Source organism: Palaemon carinicauda, chromosome 17, assembly GCF_036898095.1.
Source record: "Palaemon carinicauda isolate YSFRI2023 chromosome 17, ASM3689809v2, whole genome shotgun sequence".
NCBI lineage: Eukaryota > Metazoa > Arthropoda > Malacostraca > Decapoda > Palaemonidae > Palaemon > Palaemon carinicauda.
In genome coordinates this window covers 103,429,852-103,440,465 of record NC_090741.1, presented here as the reverse complement: position 1 = coordinate 103,440,465, position 10,614 = coordinate 103,429,852, and the positions used below count along the sequence as shown (strand labels likewise).

The 10,614-nt window shown below is 40.5% G+C and overlaps 1 protein-coding gene across 2 annotated transcripts; it reads right to left on the bottom strand.

The window, feature by feature from the left end:
* Positions 1-1,759: 1,759 nt before the first annotated feature.
* LOC137656881 (uncharacterized) lies at positions 1,760-10,212 on the bottom strand. 2 transcript variants are annotated; one of them, XM_068391250.1, is made up of 2 exons: positions 5,640-10,212; positions 1,760-5,299 (listed from the first exon to the last, which is right to left on the bottom strand). In XM_068391250.1, exon 1 carries the CDS (start codon positions 10,206-10,208, stop codon positions 8,481-8,483), a length of 1,728 nt encoding a protein of 575 aa, XP_068247351.1. In that variant the 5' UTR covers positions 10,209-10,212; the 3' UTR covers positions 1,760-5,299; positions 5,640-8,480. The 2 variants fall into 2 exon arrangements, with proteins under 2 accessions (XP_068247351.1, XP_068247350.1); XM_068391249.1 differs by having other exon boundaries at positions 5,640-8,468.
* Positions 10,213-10,614: the final 402 nt, after the last annotated feature.

Below are 10,614 nucleotides of genomic sequence, written 5' to 3'. Positions count from 1 at the left end.
AACCACAAACTAGAGTGCTACGTAGCCCCCAACCTGGACCCCCTAGCCTACGCCATGGACGCAATGTCACTGGATTGGAACAGTTGGGAGAGGATTTATCTATTTCCTCCAATCAACCTGTTAATGAAAGTGTTGGACAACTGGCCCAAGAGCAACTGGTTCCCCCTTCTGGTGGAACTGGGCCTCCGTCCCCGACGGATCCCCAATCCAATACTAACACAGACAGTACAAACTTGCACTGTGTTCGCTTCCTCAAACGCTCGGAGTGCCCTAACTTTATGGACTTTATGAAATTCGCGGCACATAGAGGCGCAGATATTGACCCTCAAAACACTCTATTTTTGGAATCAGATAAGAGGGAATCCACCCTTCGACAATATGGCTCGGCTTAATAGATAGAACTCACTCAGACTGTATTTGATCAAAGCAGCATACATATTTTTGATGAATAATTTTCCTTTTTAGTAAATCCCGTTAGTTGGAAAACTCAGATTAAATTGACGCCTTTTCGTTTATTTTTTTTTTAAACTAGAGTAAGTTTAGAGTTTAGTTCTATATTTCCGTTTATTTGTGAGATAGGTCAGCTACTTGAAATAGACATTTTAGATAACAAATTTTTTGGCAAAGTTTTCAGGTTCGAGTGAGAAGCTGTAAATCGGTTAACAAACGGATTTTGAGCGAAGCGAAAAATCTATTTTTGGGTGAGATAGCCATGACGTCCTGATGGAAGGCTCCTTCGGTAGCTTCCTTGGGTATATTTAACTACAGGGATATTCCCAGAGAATTAAACCACAGGTTATCACAGAATTCTAACTTCTGGTGCGAGTACCCTAAAGGTTTCCCTCTAGGATATCGTATATCAACAGGGGACGTATGTATTAACACGCCACATAGCTATCTGCACCCCATATAGAGTTAACACTTTGATATGGAAAGGTGGAGAATAACTGGGGAGCCGTTCCACAGTTACACTCATCCGTGGCTGCTTTTGGTACTCGAAACTTAAACAAACGGGCGCCATTGCTAAATGACGTCACGTCCGTCCTCATCCTGAGGCCAGCTCCTTGCTAATCTCCATGATACAGCAGGACAGGGCAGGGCCTGAAAGGCTGGACTAGAATAGACGGGAGGGTCCATTAGGACGTCATGGCTATCTCACCCAAAAATAGATTTTTCGCTTCGCTCAAAATCCGTTTTTTGGGCTCAAGCCATGACGTCCTGATGGAAGTGTACCAGAGAATTAATGTATCGTGGAAAATTTCCCCTTTTTTAAAGTAAGTGCCAAGGGCTCCGAATAGAGGTATGTAATGTGTCCTCGGTAGAGGTTCCGTGGGGATCCAGCTTCCTGCCCCCCTGGCAGAGAAGTCCCGGCGGATCATACCAAAATCCGAAGTGGCCATTGAAGGGCTACTCACCCTGTGGAGAGTTCGTGCAGGACTCGGAGACAAGACAGAAGGTTAATATTTGGGTAGGAATATTCTCAAGTGTAAACAAGTGATAATTAATCACTATACTCCATGGACGAGAGATCAATCTGGTCTCGAAGGCAGGACGAAGGTAAGTATTCAAGTAGGAATATTACACAGCATGAGTGAGTATATAATACAGATAATTTATATTATTCTTCTCATTCCAAAGGAAAGGGGTAAATGAAACTATGACAATCATGTATTTCATAATGGTAATAGGAGCGGAGAGAGACGCACATGTAATAAAATAGACATTTTATTTCATAAATTGCAGGTTATAGTGATAATAATTGCAATAAAAGGTGTAAAGTTAATTTACAATAATAAGAATAATGTACATAGAAAATGAAAGACTTCAATCTTGAATCTGAAAGAAAATTCACTTTTAGAAACACAAGTTCCGGAGGAACGTCAGTCTTTTTCAAAGAAAAAACACATGCCCTAGGGCATGTGGTACTCATGTGAAGTCTGACATTTCACCTTGATAAGAACAGTCTATTAAAAACACTAAGTGTCCATGAATCACTATGTATCACACAAGGGTCCACACAGGCACCCGTAGAGTTAAAGTCCCAAGTAACTCGCTGTTCTATGCAGAGTTAAACGGCAGGTTTCATAACACTACCTGCGGCTACCACGAAATGTTTAACTTCACGCACTTGCTTCGCGTGGTGCTTGAAGAAAACGCGCGACGATTTCCACCCTGTGAAGCTCTTGAGGCTTTCGAAATCCATGCTCTGGAAGAAATTCAGAGAAGACGCGACTTTTCTAGGATCATGACCTGCAGGAGTACTGTCAGGATCCGCTCTGCGAATGAAATAGGTGATTTTCGCTCTTAGTTGTTTCAGTGACAGGTCGCTACCCGATGTTTCTCCTTTGAAGAGTTGACCTCCACCGAAGTCTGAAGTTCTTCGAAGATAGACCTTAAGACTCTCCACTGGGCATAGAGAGACATCTTCCTTCAGGGGGCAGATTCTCCAGGGGGCCCCATCTCTTGGTGGGTAATTAATTTTTTAGCGAGAAACGTCGGATCTGGGAAGAGGGTAAGTTCTCCTGTATCTGCAAACAGGATATGACCCTCTTCTCTTGATAATGCCACTATTTCGCTGACTCGGGCTCCCGAGGCGAGAGCAAAAAGGAAGATAACTTTTTGAGTCAGGTCCTTGAGAGGGCACGAATCGTTGTCCAGGTTAGAGGCAAAATGGAGCACCTTGTCCAGGGACCAGGAGATAGGTTTTGGCGGAGGTGCTGGGCGTAGTCTAGCGCATGCCTTTGGCAGTTTATTGAAGATATTGCTGGACAGATCAATCTGGAAAGCGTACAGTAGTGGTCTAGTCAAAGCCGATTTGCAGGTGGTAATTGTGTTGGCTGCTAAGCCTTGTCCATGAAGGTGAATGAAGAAGGACATGCAAAAATCAATGGTGATTTCCGTAGGATTTTTTGCTTTGACGAACGAGACCCACTTTCTCCAGGAAGATTCGTATTGCCGTCGTGTGGATTCGGTCTTGTATTCCTCGAGGAAGTCTAGACTTTTCTTCGAGATCCCAAACCTTTTCTTCACGGCTAGGGAGAGAAAATCATGAGATGAAGGTCCCTGACTTTCAGTGATGAAGCGAAGACAGTTGACTTCTGTACTTGCTGAGAGAGAACTGGGCCCGGGAGGGGGATCAGCGTGGGCTGCAGCTCCAGGACCAGGGGGTACCAATTGCTCCAGGGCCACTTGGGAGCCACTAGGGCCGCTGTCCCTTTGAAGGTTCTCAGTTTGGAGAGGACTTTCAGCAGAAGGTTGGGGGGAGGGAACAGGTATATCCTGGACCATCTGTTCCAATCCAGTGACATGGCATCCACCGCTTCTGCCTTGGGGTCCTCGTACGGGGCCACATATCGAGGAAGTTGATTGTTGTCGCTCGTTGCGAAGAGATCGATCTGAAGTTCCGAGACTTGGCGAGAGATGAAGGAGAATGATCTTGCGTCTAGAGACCATTCCGACTCTATTGGGCTTGTCTGTGATAGAGCGTCCGCCGTCACGTTGCGGAATCCTTGTAGGTGAACTGCAGACAGGTGCCATTTCTTCTTTTCTGCTAGACAGAAGATTGGAAGAAGTACCTGATTTATCTGGGGCGATCTCGAGCCCTGACGATTGAGACATCTGACTACCACCGAGTTGTCCAGAGTCAGACGGATGTGGATCAAGGGAGGCGGAGAGAGTTTCTTCAGGGTGAGAAGAACCGCCATGGCCTCCAAGATGTTGATGTGAAACGTCTTGAATAGGGGAGACCATGTTCTTTGAACCTGTCGTTGGTGGGAGTGACCTCCCCAACCCTCCAGTGAAGCGTCCGTGTGGATGTTGAGCGATGGAGGCGGGTGTTGAAGAGGAATGGACCTTTTCAGGGCCTTTGCTTCCGACCACGGCTTTAATAGTAAGCGAAGTCTGTTTGGGAGCCGTCTCTTGAGGTCTCTTCGAGCGATGGATGTGGAACGTCTCCAGACTCCCGCGGCATCCTTTAGCTGTGAGCGAAGCACTGGGTTTGTCACAGAGGCGAACTGTAGAGAGCCTAGAACTTGTTCCTGCTGTCGTCTTGAGATCCATTTGGATTTCAGCAGTCTTCTGACAGACACTGCTATTTCCTTCCTTTTCTTCTGCGGGATGGAAAGGCAGTGTGACTGAAGATCCCAATGGATTCCCAACCATTGGAACTTCTGAGCTGGAGAGAGGCGAGATTTCTCGGCGTTTATCTTGAATCCCAGATATTCTAGGAACTGGGTGACTTTGTTGCAGGATCTTAAACAATCTTCGGGCGATGTCGCCCAAACCAGCCAGTCGTCTAGGTAAGCCATCACTTGGACGCCGCGAAGGCGGAGCTGTTGGACGATGGCGTCTGCCAGCTTGGTGAAGATCCGTGGAGCCACGTTGAGCCCGAAGGGCATGGCCCTGAAGGCGTAACTTTTCCTTTAGAGTCGAAATCCTAGGTAGGAGGAAGCGTGATGATTCATTGGAACGTGCCAGTAGGCATCCGCCAGGTCTATGGAGACCGTGTAGGCCCCTTGAGGCAGAAGGGTCCTTATTTGTTGGAGAGTCAGCATCTTGAACTTGTTGAGGGGGGATAAGTCTAGAATGACTGAGTTTGTCGGAGTCCTTCTTGGGAACGCAAAATAGTCTCCCTTGGAACCTGGTTGACTTTACCCTCCTGATCACCTTCTTGTTCAAGAGTTCTAGGACGTATTCTTCCAGGAGGGGGGTTGACTGTTGGAAGAATTGCTGGAAGGCTGGGGGTGGTTGTGTCCAGCTCCAGCCTAGTCCCTTCTTGATGATTCTGTGTGCCCAGGGATCAAAGGTCCAACGATCCTGGAATTGGCGGAGTCTTCCTCCCACCGGAAGCACTTCATTGCTTCTGGTGTCCCGAGGGTTTGCACCTCGGCCGCTAGCTTCCCTTCCTCCTCTGCCTCTGGAGGGGCGGTGAGACGAATCTCTGCCGGAACCTCTGCTTGAGCCCCTACCTCTGGGACGAAAGGTAGTAGCATGTTGCTCAAATGCAGGGGTAAAGACCGGTGCCTGCGATACCACCGGCTGGGTGACCAACTAAAAGGTCTGCTGTGGCTGTGCTGCCACTTGGGGAGTAGCGGAATAAACTTCTGGGATATAATAAAATATATAGTTCTAAAATGACTATATTTAACAATATATCTGATCGTTTACATAGTTAAATAATGGAAAGCAGTAAGCTGAGTTGCCGTTCCGAAGTCCTCGAGAATATTCAACCACTCAAATTATCAAATGGTCGTATGCAGTAATATTCTCTTCACCATATATCCCTTTATTCAACACTGACCTGAAATTTATGAAAACATTCACTGTAAAAGGATATAAAACAGCATCTAACCCAACGCAAAAAAATTACCCTTAAGAAAGTTCGAGCTATATAAAGAAAACAACTTGACAAATAACAAGCCAAGCACGATAATCTACTCGAACTTATATTAAAGGTGAAACAGTAAAACTTGCGTTTAAAGTTGATAAAATACACCAAATACAGTATAATTTAAAATGTTCAAGGTCAAATTATATTAAATATTAATAGCAGACACGCTGGCTGCCACAATTCATGAATGGAATTGTTAACTGTTATAAATTAAAGTATACTGAGCGTGCATAATCACCAAGTTACTCACATCTTATATCAGCCCAGCAGGAATAAAGCTGCACTTTAATGGACGAGGTGGTGTGGTAGTCTCAGGGGTTCAAACTTCCGATATACGGAATAATACCAGGTTGCCGTCTCCATGAGCCCCATCGATGTCGCACTTATATATTACTTTGAGTTCATGAGGTTAAATAAATCCAAATCCAGAGCGAAGATAATTTCCGGATAAAACCATAGGATCGTCGATCGGCCGGATATATATAATGATGGATCGACAAACCTCTCTCCACTCTGCCTCACGTTGAACTGATCTACCAGAACAAAAGAACTCGAACAGACTTCTGTTTTCTTTAATGTAAACACTCAATTGGTGATCTCGGTAGTTTACTAGCTAACTAGATTGTAAGTAACTGTGACAACAAGCTCAGTTTAGATTCCTCTAAAATAACAGAGATCACGAATTGTGTATTTGGCAAATTAAATAAATAAAGCAATTTTCATTGTCACACCTACAGTAAGTAATGGAAGTATTTAATTAATATGCAAATAAAAAATGAAATTCCTTTTCATTTTCCACACTCCAGGGGAAGGGTTCAACAAAGCAACGTTATTGAACTATCATAAAATTTAAGCACAAAAATGTAAATAAATTTTTACTGCAATACCCAGCCAAATATATACAAAATATACATTTCCACAGAACTAAATTATTCATTAATAAGCATATTTTTAGTTTTGCTTTCACTTTCCATGGCGGCTTTCCGTCGCACCTTATTTACAATCTGAAAAGAGTCATCAGTAATAACAGATTTCCCAGACTGATCAGAATTTACATGCATTTCATTTACACTTAAAATTGGAATCAAAGAGCTTACATGACGCTTTACTAATTCGCGAGTTCGTGCCTTTCAATAAAATTGCATTAGTTGTCTCCCCAATAGTGTTTATTACGGTCTCCTTCACCACCGCCATTGGATAATTAAAGGGTTTAAAATTTTCTTCTTTTATCAATACAATATCACCTGGATGAAGTTGTTTATGCGTAACAGGCTTGTATCTACTCTTAACGTTGACTGCTTGCTTCATTAAATGAGCCAAAAATTCATTATTATAGGTTTCAGTCAGAGCCTTTCGTACATTTTTCAATTTATTATAGCTCTTTAATGTGCAATAGTGGCTCCTTATTTGCAATCCATTCAGAATCCATTTCTGGGTCTGGCTGCAAAGAGGGGATAAGATTAAGAGAGATCCTATCATAACCATAGATAAGTCTTTCAGGAGTTATCGGGTCCGGAATAAAGTCATTACTTCATCTCTCAATCCTTCAACAAATGCAACAGGTCTACGATTGACATGATAAATTGTTTGAGCAACAATGAACTCAAAATCTCTATATTCCAACACATAATTTTTAATAGAGCCATGAATTAGTTGCTTCACCATTTTAACACAAACTTCAACTAAACCTCCCAAAGGATGACAACCCTTGAAATATTGTTCAAATGTGGGAGACTTCACATTATTTTCTTCAAAATATGCTTGAGTATCAGAATCCCTCAAGAAATCAGTCATTATATTTGCTCCAGCTACCAATGATGAACCTAAATCTGATAAGCACAATTCAGGAATGCCACATTCATAAGTATGGATCGGGAAGGCTCTCAAGAATTCTACAGTACTAAGATCAAAACATATCTTCAAATTTATTGCTCTCAACCATAAACTAGTGATGCACAAAATCCAGACCTTAATTTTCTTCTGTTGATATTTTACCTGAAAGTATCCCAAGTGATCAATAAAAATATATTTAAATGGAATGTTAGGGGGTTCCAGTCTAAATTCTCTGTATGGTGATTGATTAAGTTTAATAGTTCTCTGTTTCACCTTGCGACAAATAATACACTCCTTCAATACACGTTTTACAACAGAGAAGTAGTGCGGTACCCAATACGGCTTTCTTTATTCGGTTAAAATTACATAGCAACCTGAATGGGATAATGCACAATGTAAACTTAAAATTATCAATCTCACAAGCTCACTGTGCTTTGACAACAATATGGGATAACGAATATTTTCATCACATTTCCAACGAGAAAATTTACTCCTAACTCTCAATAAACCAGTCCTATCAGGATAAACATTAAGTTGATAAACTAGATTGGGGATACTCCCAACATTCTTGCACTTACTTGAAAAATACCTTTTCACATCTGCAAAGTGAATGTCTTGGTCAACTTTCAGGATTTGAGTAATAGCCTCTGTATACAAATTTGTTGAGGTTACTTTCATATGAGCATATTTAACTGTATCCCTTTTATACAGTCTACCTTTTAGAATGTGAACAAACTTTAAAACTAATCTATGTACAGAAACCAGTTTGTAGAAATCAGAATATTTCTGTGGAGATATTAAATGCTCATTAACTTTAGCTATAGACGTACCATGCATCACCTGATAGTTGTGTGCTTCCAGGGCTGAAAGGTCAGGTTTTGCCAAAGGATTTGGAACCTGAATATTCAAAATATCATCTCTGCTGATCTGCATATCCATATTAGAACACACTTTTAAAAATTTAGGTCCTGAAAAATAATTGGACTTTATAAGAGTTCTATATGAAACAGGTCTGGTAATTTGATCAGCTGGGTTTTCAATACCTGAAACAAATTCATAAATAATGGGATGAATTTCACAAAGTCTGCTTAGGTGTTCCAACCGATCAAGAATGAAAATACTTTTTTTACTTTGCTTCTCAAGCTTATGAACATGAGAATTAATCCAAGCAAGAGAAACTAGACTGTCAGAATATAGCTTCAATTCTACTATATCTAATGGCCTAACACAAGCAGGGCCTACCAAATCTTTATAAAGGTCAATTAATACTTCCGAGCCCAATACAATAAGACTGAAATTCTAATGAAGGAATTCCCTTAGCTGAAAGCGCCTTGTTGACAATTCTGTTTTTGGCAAGTACAAAACTAACTTCCAAAGAATCAATCTCTTGAATATAAACAGTAGTACCATAAATATCTTTACTGCTATCAGTAAAGGCTATCAATCTATACTGACTATTCCTTCTTCCCACAAACCTTTGCATCTTTATTTCAGGAGATGCATTGACTTGTTTACAAATTTTTTTCCATTCCCTCAAAAGGCTATCATCAAGTTTCATATCCCAATCAAATGAGCCATCACACTGCAACTTGTGCAAAAACAATCTTGCTCTATTTAGAATTGGTCCTGTAAATCCAAACACATCATAGTGTGCAGCAATGGATTTTAATATTTTCCTCTTATTATCTGCTCCAATATCCAACTGCAAATGTCGGGTTCTTAAAGTATCATCTAAATGATTCCATACCATTCCCAAAAGCTTAACTTCTGTTGAGGTTTTCTTAGATTCATTTACATCAACTTTATCCTGTAGTTCCTTATCGTTAGTGACAAACTGCTGCAGAAAAAATTTATAAGGTTCAAATATGTTTTTAAGATTATCAAATGCCCACTGAAGTTCTTCTGTAGTATTGGAGGTAATGCTACCATTATCCATATAGATTAGGGAGTAGATGTGTCTCTTAAGTTCCTTAATTTCTTTAGAATCCATATCAGTATCAATCATAAGGATTTTGTACAGACCAAGCAAAAGCAAACAAGGTGAGCAAACTAAGCCAAAGGGCAATCTCAAATTTCTATATCCAACAAGAGTATAATCTTTCCGAGCCATATTTTTGAACCACAAAAACAGCAGCTTGTTTGAATTCAAAGGGGTCAAGCAAATATTTAGAAAAGCTTTCTTTACATCAAAACATAGCAATTTAGTATCAAAGCGCAAGTTCAAAAGAGCAGTGGTTATCTTTTGATTGATGCAAGGTCCACTCAACATGGCTTGATTGTGACTTAGTGTAACTTTCTGAGAGGGATCTCTTTCACTAAGGTTAGACAAAAAGACCACCCGACATTTTGTAGTCTCTCTCTCAAGCTTGAAAACTCCCAGGTGACCCATGAAACTGTGACAAGGATTCTCCAACAAAAACTGTTCCAAATTCTCTATTCTTTCTATGATGCCTAACTCCTGTTGTTCTTTGAAATATTGATCCATCATATTTAAGTAATCAGGATTCTTTATGGTGAATTTCTTTAAATTAGACTTCATAATTTGAGTTGCCAAATGACGATTTTTGCCCAATAAATGTTTTACCTTATTATTCCAAATTAAGGGCATAACTAGTCTGCCGTCAGCATTCCGAGTTGTGTTACTGAGAACATAGTCAACAATTTTATCATTGTTCTCGACATAATCTTCTGGAATATTGACATCATCAAAATTCAATGTTTTCGAACATAAGTTGTCGAGAACTTCTTTGCTGGCTCTCTCAAATTCAGAGTCTATAATTTCTCCATTATGATCAAGTACCACAAAATTAGCTCCAACTTCTGTAAAATTGTTTGTCATGGAAGCATTGAAGACATTACCCATGTCCTTAACTTCTTCACATAGTATAGATAAAATATTAGAGCATGAAATACGGGCAACTGTGTCCTGACAATTCTTCAAATGTATCAAATTATGACTCATTTGATCCAGATTTCCTATGAGCATAATACCCAACGGAGTTACCGAGTACACAAAAGGTATATTACCCTCTAAGTCACAAAAAAAAAAAAAAAAGTATTTTCTTTTAGGCAATATGCAGAATTCGACCCTAAAATGAAATCTACGTCCATAATTTCATCCTTTCCATTCAACAGATATTTATCAGCAACAGTAGCCTATAGCCCTTTTCAATAAAACCCCGAACAACAGATGTCAAACCAGGTAGTTTTAAACATGTTTTAATGGATGGTACACTCATAGCCTCCAATTCACATAATCTGTCCCCAATCATCATAGGCACTTTATAAGAACACGTATTGTACAATCGGGAAGAATTAAATCCATTTACTCTTAACGTAATATTTGATTTAACAATTGGTAAATTTTCTCTAACAGCACACTCTTCCGTTAT